This window comes from Stylophora pistillata, chromosome 4, assembly GCF_964205215.1.
Source record: "Stylophora pistillata chromosome 4, jaStyPist1.2, whole genome shotgun sequence".
In the NCBI taxonomy this organism is placed as follows: domain Eukaryota; kingdom Metazoa; phylum Cnidaria; class Anthozoa; order Scleractinia; family Pocilloporidae; genus Stylophora; species Stylophora pistillata.
Window position 1 is genome coordinate 13,392,105 of NC_142522.1, and position 14,108 is coordinate 13,406,212.

General features: G+C 39.9%; 1 protein-coding gene across 2 annotated transcripts; it reads left to right on the forward strand.

Annotated features, from left to right (window-relative positions):
* The first annotated feature begins 595 nt into the window (after positions 1 to 595).
* On the forward strand, positions 596 to 14,082 carry LOC111329681 (uncharacterized). 2 transcript variants are annotated; one of them, XM_088756464.1, is made up of 19 exons: positions 596 to 809; positions 1,822 to 1,890; positions 2,138 to 2,356; positions 3,115 to 3,226; positions 3,473 to 3,657; positions 4,412 to 4,659; positions 5,009 to 5,438; positions 5,660 to 5,778; positions 6,662 to 6,806; positions 7,680 to 8,030; positions 8,981 to 9,183; positions 9,504 to 9,705; positions 10,016 to 10,558; positions 11,045 to 11,071; positions 11,216 to 11,545; positions 11,931 to 12,091; positions 12,307 to 12,862; positions 13,381 to 13,555; positions 13,669 to 14,082. In XM_088756464.1, coding segments are annotated over exons 1-19 (4,161 nt in total). In that variant the 5' UTR covers positions 596 to 724; the 3' UTR covers positions 13,670 to 14,082. The 2 variants fall into 2 exon arrangements, with proteins under 2 accessions (XP_088612590.1, XP_088612588.1); XM_088756462.1 differs by lacking the exon at positions 13,669 to 14,082 and having other exon boundaries at positions 13,381 to 13,559.
* Positions 14,083 to 14,108: the final 26 nt, after the last annotated feature.

The following is a 14,108-nucleotide window of genomic DNA, read 5'->3' on the forward strand; positions in this document are numbered from 1 at the left end:
GATTCACCACCTTAATCGACCGGAGGTCGTGGGTTCGATTCCCACCGAGGTCACAATAATTTTTTCTTTACCTAGTGTGGCTCCCTGATACCCTTTACTAGGGCTAACGCTCAATGGGGTTTTTCATGGGTTTCATTAGGCACTTTAATTTACGCTTCAGCGTTCGATTCCCTGCTCCATCATTTGAAGAAAACACTAATTAGTCGTATCCTCTTCGCTTATGAATTTCAACCAGTTTTCCTTTAAACCCTTTCGAAGTTCAGTACCATCAGCAACCACCAAAGGCGGATCTATACTATGAGGTCAGAAAAAAATAACAACAAAATTAAGTGAGAGGCGTTCTAAGTCCATGTAGCCTGGTGGTCTAGTGTGCCAAGCGACCGCCGTTCTTACTCGAAAGTTAATGGGATTCGATTATCATCAAGAAATGTGGGTTGGATCTTTTCTTAAATGGCTTTCAAACTAAACCGTCATTAAGTTTCTATGTAACCCTGGTAACTTAAAAAGGTGTTTCACTTACAACTGCTGATTAAGGATTACATCATGGCAACAGAGAAGGTTGAGTAGCACCACCCGACCAGTCTAAACAGGTGGCAAGAACGCGTACATGTCACAGCTTAGCAGAAATCAGTAGGAAAAAAAAAAACAGTCTAACACCCAACTAAACCATGTTGTTCTTACAGCCGCTCCCACAAAGCTGACTTTTACTTCATAAACATGCAGCATGAGAAGCGTACATCTGTTAATATGGACTATTATTTTTATGTACAAACCTCTCGCATCCTCTTTCACGTCAAAGAAACACATGGGTAAGCTGCATTTTAATTTTTGTCATCAATTTAGTAAACTTGAACTAGGGTGACGTTTTTGACCTGTAACGGACGCATGTCTAACGGTTCTACTGCAATGGAGAAAAATAATTTGTTGCTCCGTCATTTCCCGGTGTATTTCTGATTTCTTACTTAATGGATGTTTTTCTAGTCTGTAAAAATTCACAAATTACTCCTTACTGTGTTTACGAACCATAACGACAACCAGCCGTTTGTTTAATGCGCCATTAATGAAATGGCATCAGTTTAGCAAGGTCGTGTCAGAACACTTCATAAGAAGGTAAAAAAATTGTGTTTATTGTGTAGGGAAGAACACACATGGTAGATATAGTTAGTGTTCTATCATTAGACCTGCAATGAGCCCGCTGAGTTTATCGATAGAAAAAACCTGCTCTTGTTTAAGTACACGTACATTTATTTTGTTATATGTATGGATAAAGCATATTTGCTCAAGTGTGTTTTGTCTAGAAACGTCCCTGCATTACCGAAAAGAAAATATTGTTAGAGATAGAAATGGTTTCTCTCTCATATAAAAAGTTAGTTATTTACGTCTTTGACACCCTTATCAATTGTTAGTTCTTTATTCTGTTACAGAATAAAATCGCCCTTTCAGTTTCAACAAAAGCAATCATAATTTTCTTTAGACAGAATAGCTGGTAACATACGTAACCATAGGTTATCCTCCGTACAAGAATACAATGTGGAAGCAAACTGGTCTCTCGAAATCTTTTTATCAATCCTACTTTACTTTTCATTTATTTGCAATCCCATTATCTGATTAGAAAAAAAAAACAGTTAAAAAAAAAATACAAATAGGATTTGTTTACTCCCTAATAACAATTTTTTTTATAGAAATATCATTTTTCTCCAGGTAGAAATGTTTTTTCATATTAAAAAAAAAAACGTGGATGAATCAAGCGAGAAGAGGAATCTACATTATGATTAGAATGGGGAAGCTTTATTAATTCATGTGTCCCTTCTGTTCTAACAGGAAAACACGATGGTAACGTTTATTCAACCGCAAGAGAAGAGATTCCCAGAAAGAGAACTACCCCTAATGGTTTGTATGCTAGAAAGATTTCTACAATTTGCTAAAACATCAAAACCCAAATTTTCAGTTGGCATTCCTCTTTTGTAAACTAAGGTCAACGTACATGTGTTAAATTCAAGCTTACGATTTCTATAGGTGAGTTTGGTGGGTGAAAAACTGCCCGGTCATTAACAAGGGAGCTCCCAAAAAAAACAATGCGAAAGATCATTCTAAGCTCATTTTTTAAAGATAAACTATTCCTCCTACTACTCTCTAGAGATTCGTAGGCAAAAAGGAACCGTACTGGAAAGATGGGATGGAATAGATGGATATTTGATCCAAAAACTTTTGGAGGATCCTCGTTTTCCCACGATGCCAACATATCTCTCTTATTCACCGATATTCAGTGAGCCGGTCAACTGGGGGGACAATTATGGGTCTCGGATCAGATGTTACTTTGTCCCAAAGAAGAGCGGGCCACACGTGTTCTTCATAGGTGAGGAAAGAAACCATGTTACCCATTTCATAGAAAATGTCATAATCAAGGCAAATGCGAATAGATATTGTGGTAGTGTGAAACATTCGCAACTCGAAGTGCCTCTCTTTACCAAAACATTTACCAACCATATGCCATAGGAAGCTTTTTCATAACATTTCTTTGACGCATTAAAATTGCCCACTTAAGGAACAAAAAAAACACTTGAAATTAAGCTTAAAAATTTAGATGCGTAACTCGTGGATTGGCTCCATCAAATTACTTTCCTTATTCATCACCATAGCTTTTCAACCGACGTCGGGAAAACAAAAGGCACAACATGCGAAAACAATATCCCAAACAAAAAATTCTACCGGAGTCTATCCTTGCGTATAGCATCTACATCTGTAGCAACTAGATGTTCTACTAGGCGGCCCCCTGGATAGGATACCAGTCCATTACAGGTTACCTTGCGGAACTTACTTAGCTTTCCCTGATCGTTCGTGGGTTACAATTATATCTTTCGGAAGAGAGACTGGTATTATGAAAGCAAAGTGTTCTACCTCGAACATCATACTGAGTTATAATGACTCAGCCAAGCCTCACGTACCTCTCGATCTGGATTACAGCACACAGGCGACTAGTAGGTAACATTCCCTACCGAAAAAAAGAAGCTGGATATTTTGTGTTAAGCTTTGGACCTAAGAGTTTTAACTCACTATACAGATCGTCGCCTAAAATGATGGTTTCCCCAATCTAACAGTTTGCATCAATTTCAGAGAGTGATAACGAAGGCCATCTGTTCCTCAGTGTGAATGATAACCCGGATGAAAAGATATTGATAGCTCGAGTTGGTAAAGACCACGAATCTCTTCCCATGCAATTCAGAAAGTAAGAACTTTATTTTGATTCATAACTACAAGTCGCATAGGCACTACAAAATACCTATATGGGTTCCTCGTAACGCATCAAGGAAAGAGTCATTTAGCGTGGACAAAGGGGCTGGAGAAAAAGAAGAAAGTTGTCACCCCTTAAGCCAGAACCTTATGGGACAAAGAATACACGAAAACTGGATAATTGAGGAAACTGAAATATTATGCTTGTTATCAATTCATTATATCCTTATCGTTTCTGCAGATATCCTGAGCAAGAATCCTATCCAATAAACATGAAAAACGGCTCATACTACTACATTGAAGCCCTCCATAAAGAACAATACGGAAACGACTCCTTAGCAGTGGCCGTAAGAACACCTGATTCTAAATTTCATGCACCAATACCTTCAGATTATTTGTGGACACTGCCGCCTCCTAAGCCACACGGTATGATCATTCATAGATAGAATTGTTTAAGACACAGGAAGATAGCCGGACAAGCCGATGGATTACGACAAACTCACATGAACATAACCATGCTAAACAACAGAAGGATATAGACAACCTTAAAAGCAAATTCAAGGAAAGATATAATCGTTTCTGTAGATATCTTCACAAAATTACTGGTGGACCAGTAGTTTCCATTGTGGTCCTTGCAAACACATGAAACAAATGGTCTAAATCGAACATAACATTATTAAGAACATGATTAAGAACCCCAACCGGCCGGAGGCAAACCAGTTGGCTATTTACAAGCGTGGCCAAGGATCTGAACTCGGGGCTACCGTGAAACCAATCTAATGGTCAGGGTGGGACTCGAACCCGGGAGCGGCGGATTACGAGTCCGACACTCTAACCACTCGGCCACACTGCCTCCTTCGAATCGCACATCTAAGAGACTCGCACTGATTAAATTCAAATTGCAACATAACAAACAAAACCACTGTCGGAAGCGAAGCACCCCCAAAAAATCGTACGGGTTCGAAAATTGTTATGAATGGATTGAAGGGCATATTATAAACACTCATGGCTAATGAGATACAATGAATATATGAAGTTCATATATATCTATCATTAATATTTGAATACTGCTCTAAGTTGGTTGTAGTTGCATGGTCCGGTGAAAAATTGATAAACAAACCGGTTTTTCCTTCTACCTCTTCCATAATCTATCATTAATATTTCAATACTGCTCTTTCAGTCAACCAGAGCGCCTCCTCGTTCTACCTCGTGAGTATCGCAGCTAAAGCGGGAGCCAGAGCAGGTGCCACCCTTGGAGTGAATGAAGCCCAGAAGAGTGGAGCAAAGGCAGGTGCTTTAGCCGGTGCTGAAGCAGGCACAAGGGCCGGAGCCGAAGCAGGAGCAGAGGCAGCACGAGAAGCAGCAACTGAAGTAGCCACGAAAACACTGAAGGAGGCCCTTGCCAAACTGGGCTCATTTCAAAAACAAGTGGGTATTCGTGTCCGGCTCACTCTTCGCATTCTAAAATTAAGATAAAGAAGACTTTTTGAGCGCGGTATATGTCCTTGCTTCTAAGAGTCGTCTGCGGCTCCATGGGTGAGCATCCCAACAATTGTAGGGCAGGTTTTATACTTCAGGTTACATACTTCAATCATCAACATAAATTCTGATTACTTTTCCTTGACTCGCGCACTCGATAAAAGTTCCTTTCTTTATCCCAAAAAAACTATATTTCCATTATAAATGCGAGTATACAACACTCTTCCACATAACTTTTGCTATCTTCTTTGTCAATACTTCCTCAATGTAAACTTCTTTATCACTTTAACTTTTTCAGACGTTTAACATTTACACAGCAAACGGAAGCGTGATACCGATGCAGCCGGGATCTACGTCTCAGCCAAGACCAACAACAGCCACCACAGGGTCAATTGGAGCGGAAGGTCAAACTAGTCAAATAAGCCAAATAGGCCAAACAGGTCAAACAGGTCAAACAGGTCAAACAGGTCAAACAGGTCAAACAGGTCAAACAGGTCAAACAGGTCAGATAAGTCAAACAGGTGAAACCGGAGCATCAATCAATGGTACTATAACAGCGGGAACGCAAGGGGTTGCAGAAGCTGCTGCAGCCGGTCACCCAGGAATATATCATGGTGCATTTGTGTACAATCGAGAAGTGCCATACTACATCCCCCCTCCAAGCTACAATTCTCATATCATTGCAAGAAATAAAGAGTTTCTAGATCCACGAGGACTTTCCAGAGTTCGTGAGTATAAAAACTTTACCCCAATGCCATTCATCAAAGTCTGTTGCATTGTGCAAGGATTAGTGTTAGCCCGATTTCTTCCTTTAAACACGATTGAATTTTGAATATTTCAAACATCTTAGCAATAATGCAGTCATTTTCTAGCTTTGAGAACCTTAGAAAAATAGTCAAATCTCCTCCCCCTAACATTTGGATTGTGCTTTTCCCGCTTTCTTTTTTAGTCGTCAACGGAGCGCTGTATGTAATTCATTCTTTCGATGTTCCTGCGAGTCAGAATCCTAACTACAATCTTTGCTGGCGAATCACTAATGGAAGGTTAGAGCTGACTCAGAACTGCCAGGTAGGGTTGAATGAAATTTATTTCTAGACAATAATAGAACATTTCAAGGTTATCAGCGTCCTTTTGCCGGGAGTGTAACACTGCTGGGGCGATCGAAAAAATGTACTTTGAAAGTATGGAAAACGTCGGGAGATTGATACTCAATAATTTGAGGAAGGTTGACATTGTGCAATTTCTGTGAATTACGAACTAAAGATACCAGTTTACCGGTCAAATTTGAGAAATGAAGTCTCACGAAAAATGTCGCAAATTAAGATTTTGATTTTCCATATATTTCTCTGTAAAACCATGCCGCCGTTCGCGGGAAAATTTAAAAGCATTTGTATGAAAAACTAGAAATGAGATTTCTCACTTCTAAGCGAGCCCGAACCCTTCGCATTTAATCGGCAACATCTTTTTGTTATGTATCTTTATCTAGTAATTTATAGAAATTGGAGAATGTCAACCTTCTTCAAATTATCGAGCATCAATCTCCCGACTTTTCCTTACATTCACTGTACATTTTGCGCTCACCCCAGCAGTTTTGCACCCCCGGCAAAGTGGCCCCGGCAACCTTGAAATGGTCTATACTCACGATGACAGAGTACCGTGTGCTCTATAGAAAAGCGTGTTTAAGTTTGTTTTAATCCTTATTTCTAATTTTTATTTACTATTATTTTTCAAATTATCATGTATGAATTATTCATCAATAATAATTTATTTGATAATTCTACAAGGCCCCAATGAAAAGAACTTTACCTTTATTATTATAATTATTTGTATTATTATTGTTATTGTTATTTTATTATTATTGTTACTATAGAAACAACCCCAAATACGTGTTTTTGAGTGGTTACTGAACTGAAATTGTGAAACTGCGCTTTTGTTTCAAACACATCTGTAGGCATTTTCCATCAAGATTCCAGGGTTCGACAAAGGGACCGGAGAACATCAAACGATTTCCTTTGAGTCTATGTGTTCACCTGGTCATTATATTCGACAGAAGAACTACAGATTCGTTTTGGGACACAAAGGAGAGACCAAATTTGGTATGTTGGAAATTTAACAATATCAATAATTCTAACAAAGTATCAACTATAACAAACTGAAATCCCCGCATTTGCAATACAAATGTCAGCGATTCATCATCATTTGAAGGTAAAAAGAGATATTTAGGTTAGACTTACGTTATTTTCCACGAGCCAGTAAGCGGATTTTATCAGCTTCGGGACGAAGCGATTATGAGTGTTTGTACTCCTTGTGGTCGAGATGCTAGTCCATTGCAGGTAATCCTCACCCTTTTTCATCGAATTTTGCGGACGTGTCCATTTATATTGCTGGGGACAGAGTTGAAAAATGTCTAGGCATGCCACAAACATGCGTATGAGGCCATAGAAACCGTATATATTGATTAATATGGCGGTCATTTTAAAATTGTTGAATCCTAATTTGTAAACTTTAATCAATTAAAACTTAAATAGACAGAGCTGATTACCCGCCCACTACGCTTATCGACATCATTGTGGCCAAACCGACACAAAATGCATTTTTGCGATCGAAATACAACAGTTTGCAGCTAAACTTCAGCAAGTGTTCACATGTACAAACAATATTTCGTAACCCTGACGAAGGAGTCTGTATATAAAGTTTTTAACGTAACCTCTCTGCTTGTATCTTAATCTAAGAAGAAAAAATGCGCCCTTTTTTCAAATTTTCATAAATACCGTTATCTTAGCTTAGTGTTCCTATGGTTTCAAGCTTGAGCCCGCGAGGGTTCTGAGATGCACCGATGCTTTCAAACTCTATCACTGCCAAATGGAGAGAAGCATCTTGAGTTAAACCATTTAAGAAACTGCCCCCTTATCTCGGATTGAAGAGGGACGAGGATGAGTTTTCGATTGTTTTGCCTTCTTTTACACTAGATTATGACGCAAGCGCAGCCTTCTTTCAAGTGTTTTCACTTCCTGGTGCATTCCAGTTTAGCCTTATGCGAAAAGGATGGTACATTTGCAGAAGCATAAATAGAAACTATCATCGAACGGAGGTGGTTACAGACTACAACATGGCGTCGTCTGAATGGCTAAGGCGGTGTTCATTTGCTTTAAGGCCTCTGGCGGCAAACGAAAATCCTCTGATGAACTGCTATGATGCGATTGTACCCACCAAACCTCCTGGTGTTAGTTCTATGAACACAAAACCACCAATCTTTAACAAAACAACAACTGGAACCACCCGTCCTACAAGTGTCCCAACTACACCACACAAGGACGACGGTAATGATTATAACTTTCTTTGATTCTAGAACAAATACAACTGCTAAAATGTATGTCTCATTCATAAGTTGGGGCCGGTTCAAGCTTAGTTGTGACTCTAACTCGTCATGCAGGACCGTGACTTTTCCTTCACCAGGCTTCCCCATTGAGAAATTTGACGCACGAAAATAAGGAAACATACATTACTAAGTCTACTTAGAAGAGTGAAGTCATTGCATCATTTTTTTTCGATAAGACGCTCACTCTTTCTGGAAGTGATTGGGAATTATGTAAATTACCACCGATTATTGAACAAATTCTGACGGTGTAACAGTCTGAATCTATTACCAAAAATTTCGGACCAGGAGAAATTAAGGTGCAGAAAATCTTAATTAAAAATCTCATTCACTGAACGTGAAAAACGTCTGCTGTACATTGATACGTCGATGGAATGGTTTAATTCGTCATCTTAAAGCAAAAATCACTCCAAACGGTTGTATTGATACCGAATGATTCTTGCCTCACGAATATAGGCCTCATGCAAGCATTTGATAAATAAGATATTATAACATAACCAAAGTAAAGCGCGCGCTCTGATTGGTCAATTTAGCGTCCCCCATTTGCCCATGGGTGCACGCTGCTGACTTGAGCAAATGCAAAGACTATTTTTCCGCGCGCGCTTGTTTTTTCTGGTCACGTAAGATTTGTTAAATAAAAGGGAACTCTTCAGCTACAATGTATCAATGTTATGTTATAAAACAAATGGTAAACACCACACCGTACACTATTGAGTTATGGATGCACTTGGGAGGTTTGCTGAGCACTCAAGAAGCTAGAGTCGCTCTCGGCTATCGCCTCGAGCGACTCTTACGCTTCTTTCGTGCTCAGCAACCTCCCGCGTGCATCCATAACTCAATAGTGTACGCTGTGGTGTTTACCATTTGTTAATGAATTGCCTGTCTACTCTTCAGGTCCTTGCGTCAACTTCACCTTTTGGAACAGTGCTGGTGTGCCTTTCCTTCTATATTCCAGTCTCAAACCAGAAGGCTATTTAGTCACTGGACCCAAGCTACACCTTCATTACGTTATTCGCGATCAAAAAGTAATAGATTTAAAGGTCATTCATCACAAACGAACCGACGTCCAAGAAAACGATGAAGAAATTTTATCTGAGGTGAGCCTGCACTATTAAAGCTAACCTGGTTTTGTTGAGCATAGGCAGTTGGCCCGCTGAATAGTGCTATGGCCATTGAAAGTGGAGATGGATCACTCTCATAGAACAAGTGACTCTCGTATAACGTGCCCAAGATTCATACTAATAGATAAGTTTATCCATGTCATTTGGTAGATAGGTTTATCCATATTCTTTGGTCAATGATCTGTTTTGTCGGTCACTGATGTTATTCAGCGCTGTGACCCAGTAATGCAACCTCTAACCTATGGTTCCAGGGTTCATACACGATCTGATACTTCGTTGATGATCTAAATAATCAGGTTATGGATGAGTTGACCGATACTCAACAGTTGTACCTGGACAAACCCAAAATCGCGGCCAGACAGATCGTAACATTCTGGGCCAAAGATCCAGAGGGGAAACGCGAAATTCTTCTTGATGGAAAGAAAATAGTTTATGCGATTCCTGGACTGCACTGCTGGCACTATATACAAGTGAAAGTCACGTCGAGGCCAAAACCTAGTACGTAGATAACATTAACATATTTTTGTATTACGTATCAGTCTATTTTTAGTTGATCTCGCTATTTGTGAAGGATACATGTTGAGGAATACAGAGCACTATATATTTCATTAGTATCTCCATCCTATTGCACTTCATCCATTACTTAAGGAACGATTATGCGATAAAAATAGCAAATGAACAAAGTTCCAAAATTAGTGGGGAAGTGGAAGATGATTTTTTGTAATGGAAGGATTACCTTTTATTGTACAAGTTTTTCATTAAGTTTGTGGCGAAAACAATGGCTGTTTTCTTTTTTTCATAATTCCAGGTCCTTCAACGAATAAACCAACAACACAAAGAACGACAATGAAACCTACAACCCAAACACCGCGACCTGCCCCAACTAAGCCACCCCCACCACCTACTCCACATGTACCTCATATCCACGTCCACTTCCACCCTCCTCCTTCGCACTTCCCACCACCTCCCAAGCCAACTCACCCACCTCCTCCTGCACCACCACCCTCTACCACTCCATCAATGAAGCCAACAAAACCACCACCACCACCACCACCACCCTCCACTTCTCCGACAACACTGCCAACCACTAAAACTACACCTTGCGCTCCGGGAACAAGTCCATGCTCCACGGTAATAACGCCCATCACTGTGACTTCACCTAAACCACTTCCTCCCTGCTCACCAACTGCAAGCCCTATACCTGCTGGCTCCCCACCATGCAAGCCGATCAATAGCACATCTGTCCTTTCTCCAAATGCCTGTTCCCCTGGGTCCCCTCAGTGCGTCAAACTATTTTTATCAGTCACCTTACCAACATTACCTCCTGCTTCTTCCCTTGCTTCTGTTCCCGGTAAGTAATCTTTGCACGAACAGTTAAGCAGCACTATTTTCGCTTATTATATGCCACGCAAGAGAATTATGCTTTTCGCCCTCATTGATTGGCTAGCGCTAAAGTGATCGGCAAATGTTATTCAACTTCGACCTGAGCAGCCAAGGAGACAACATATATCTTTCTGTTTTCAAAGGTTCTGAGCAGATCAAAACATCAATAACTACCCGTGTAAATCTCCATAGCGCTTTTTAAAAGTGTTTGGTTTCAGATCACTTTTTGTTTACTAGCGGAAACTAATCAACCTTTTAGTTATTTTGTGGTAAATGTTAAAAAAGTCATCCCCCAGTGTCATCTCCACTCTGGTGAATAATCGTAGTGTATATAAAACGTTTCATCAGAATACACACCGATATATCTGCATGCCAGAAACTCTCATCACTTAAGGTTTACTGAAACTGGTGCAATGAGTGTGAACATCTTAAACTTTACTTCCATTTTTCGTAGGGATTTCAGGATCAGTGATAATTCAAGGTAGGCTGGACGCTTAAATTTGTACCAAGGTAGATCTCAGTCCAGCTGAAATCTGAGTTCTTCAACCATAACAAAATAAAATGTCTAAATATTTCGATATGATTTAGCACTAAAGTCCTTTTTTAATCTCAACCAAACAAACAGGTTGTATGCCCACTCATGGAGGAAATTCAAATAGCGCCTGTTGCGTTTTCCCATTTATCTACCGAGGAGAGCCGCAGCACCGCTGCACGAGGGCTGAGCGAGGTTACCGCTGGTGCTCAACCACCAACGATTACGACAAGGATAAGAAGTGGGGATTTTGTGCGGCATGCTTTCTCTGCTACGGAGGTACCTCAAATGGCAACTGCTGTCATTTTCCTTTCGTGTATGACGGTAAAATGTACACGACCTGCACTACCCAGGATGCAACCAAGCCCTGGTGTGCCACCACTTACAGCTATGATGTAGATAAACAGTGGGGCTATTGTGGAGGTTAGACATGTTTTTCGATCGCTTGATTTTGTTTGTATGCGGGAAAGAAAGACTCCTTAGAAGTTGATAACTTCAGTATTGGGATGACGATAGCTGTGTCTGCAACAAATTCCTTTAATGGAAAGAAATTTGAAGCTCGCGTTTCGGTATGACGTGTCCCACCATCACGTCATTGTGTTGTTTCTCTTTGCTTTGTTTTTACTCGAAACAGTAAAATCACGTTAACAATTCAAATAAAATGAGTAAAAGTTTTTAAATTACAGTTACCTTTATAATGGACCATTTCAAACGTACGCTTGCAATTGTAATCCTTGGGAGGTTAGAGCGCAAGTTAGAAGTTGTCGCATGGTACATAAGTGAACAAGTTCACTTGTTACATCGATAGGTGATGCACCCGGCTCAGTCCCCCAGTCTAAGATTACCTATGCACCGTGTTCTGCTGATTGTGATGGCAAGTGCTCGGACACATGTCCCGACTACTGCTGTGTGAAGGGTATGACAAGTACGCAGAAACAACCAGCTGCAGCATCACCTCCCCCCCCTCAGGTAATTCTTTCGTTAAAGGAGGCTGCACACTAAGGGTTTATAATAACCATTTCACACATCGAAAACACAAAAAAAATTAACTCCGGCAGTTCTTGGAGTTGCTGGAAATTAGCGTTAGAAACGTTTAATCAAACTTCACGGTGGGCCGAACAGGAGACCGAACAGTAACAAACATTAAGTAAAGATAGTCTATTTGCTTGTTCACTTTTCAACAGGTCGAGCTGGTCCCTATGATCCAGCAGACCTCGCAGTCTTGTCCAGCGATCTGCACCGACACATGCGCACCAGATTGCCCCGTTCGTTGTTGTCATTTCCCTCCGCCTTCACCTTACGTGGAAAGTCCCCCTCCAGCACCTACCTACTGCCCTCCGATTTGCTTCAAAACATGTGTTAGTTACTGTCCAACGGACTGTTGCAACAATCCACAACAAGGCGTAGGCCGAGACAAGTTATCTTACACTATTAGACTACCATGCCCGACTAACTGCTACACCAAATGTCATGGTAACTGTCCACCGAAATGCTGTGAGGCATCGCGAAAAAGAACTACTTCTGTACTAAATTCTGTCTACTATCCCAAATTTCATGGGGAAGATTTAGCTCCCTTTATGAGCTTACAAACACCTTCAGTGTCACCGATTGTAATCCGTTCAAAGTTACTTTGTCCAGAAGTATGTAGCAAGATTTGTGCAAAGACCTGTCCTACTGAATGCTGCAAAAGACAGAAAAGTGAAAACCCCAAACAGCAAAACTGGAGAAACACCACCCAGGGTAAATCAAAATTTTGTGTTTTGAAAGGTCACCCCAAATCTTAGCGAAGTAACTATGATTAAATAGGTAAGGGAATAAAGTATGTCTTAATTCAAGTCCACGAAAGCACTGAAATAAATGATTGTCTTCATATTTCTGGCTTTCTTATATATAGCCGTGGAAGACTTCGTCAGCATTAATAACCAGAAGAGGTCACTGGTTTGGGAAGTCGGTAATATTCCAAGATTTAGTTTAGATTAGTACTTCCTTAATTGCTGCAAAGGTTACATTCATCACTCGCTTCAAAATTATTTGAATGCAAATGAACATTGTGCAATGTCAGTTGTGAAACACCTTCAAGAGATAAATTTGTGTGGTTTTCCAACCAGTGACCCACAGCTGTATACCAACAATGGCAGATCTCATTTACGCTCTGATTGGACGTTTCAAAACAAATAAGGCACTTAAACACAGCTTAACAAGAAAACTATCTGCACTGTGGATACCTTTGATGCTGAACAATTAATTTCTTTCTCCAGATTGCAAAAATGGTGTCATTACATTCGGAGGAAACGCCAAAGGAGCCTGTTGCAATTTTCCTTTTATTTACGATGGTGCAGTTTATTGGAGATGTACAAATCAAAATGCTGACAAGAAATGGTGTTCGGTGACAAAAGTGTTTGAGCTCGACAAAAAATGGGGATACTGTCCTTGGTAAGTAGTAAATAGGAAGTATAACGAGGAATCCGAAAAAAGAAATATATGTATATATTATTTTGTTTAATTCATGCTAGCTGAAACGTTTTCCCTCTGTTTTGATTCTTTAGATTGTTGTGTTATGATGCCAAGCAAGATGCGACTAAACACTGCACTGATTACAGAAAATAAACAATGTCTTGCAAAGAGATGAAGCAGTAAACTATATTGAACAATAACGTGGTATTAATGAACCGTCATACGCCCTAAAAACATTTTTACCAGCGAACTTTTAATCTTTTTTATCTCAGAGTTTTTTGTTACCTAATATCTTCAGTAAGTTATACAAGTCGGGTGGGTACATATATACAAAATAGATTACAAGTCGTATTTATAACTTATTCGATTATAATGATAATAATGATAAAAATGATAATAATAACAGTAACGATTTGGAAATGCAAAGACAAGCAAAAACCAGCGATAAAAACCGACGTTTCGGTGTCATCATGACGCCATTGTCAAGGAGCAGTAAAAATTACAAAGTTTGCGGCAAGGTGTAACACTAAAT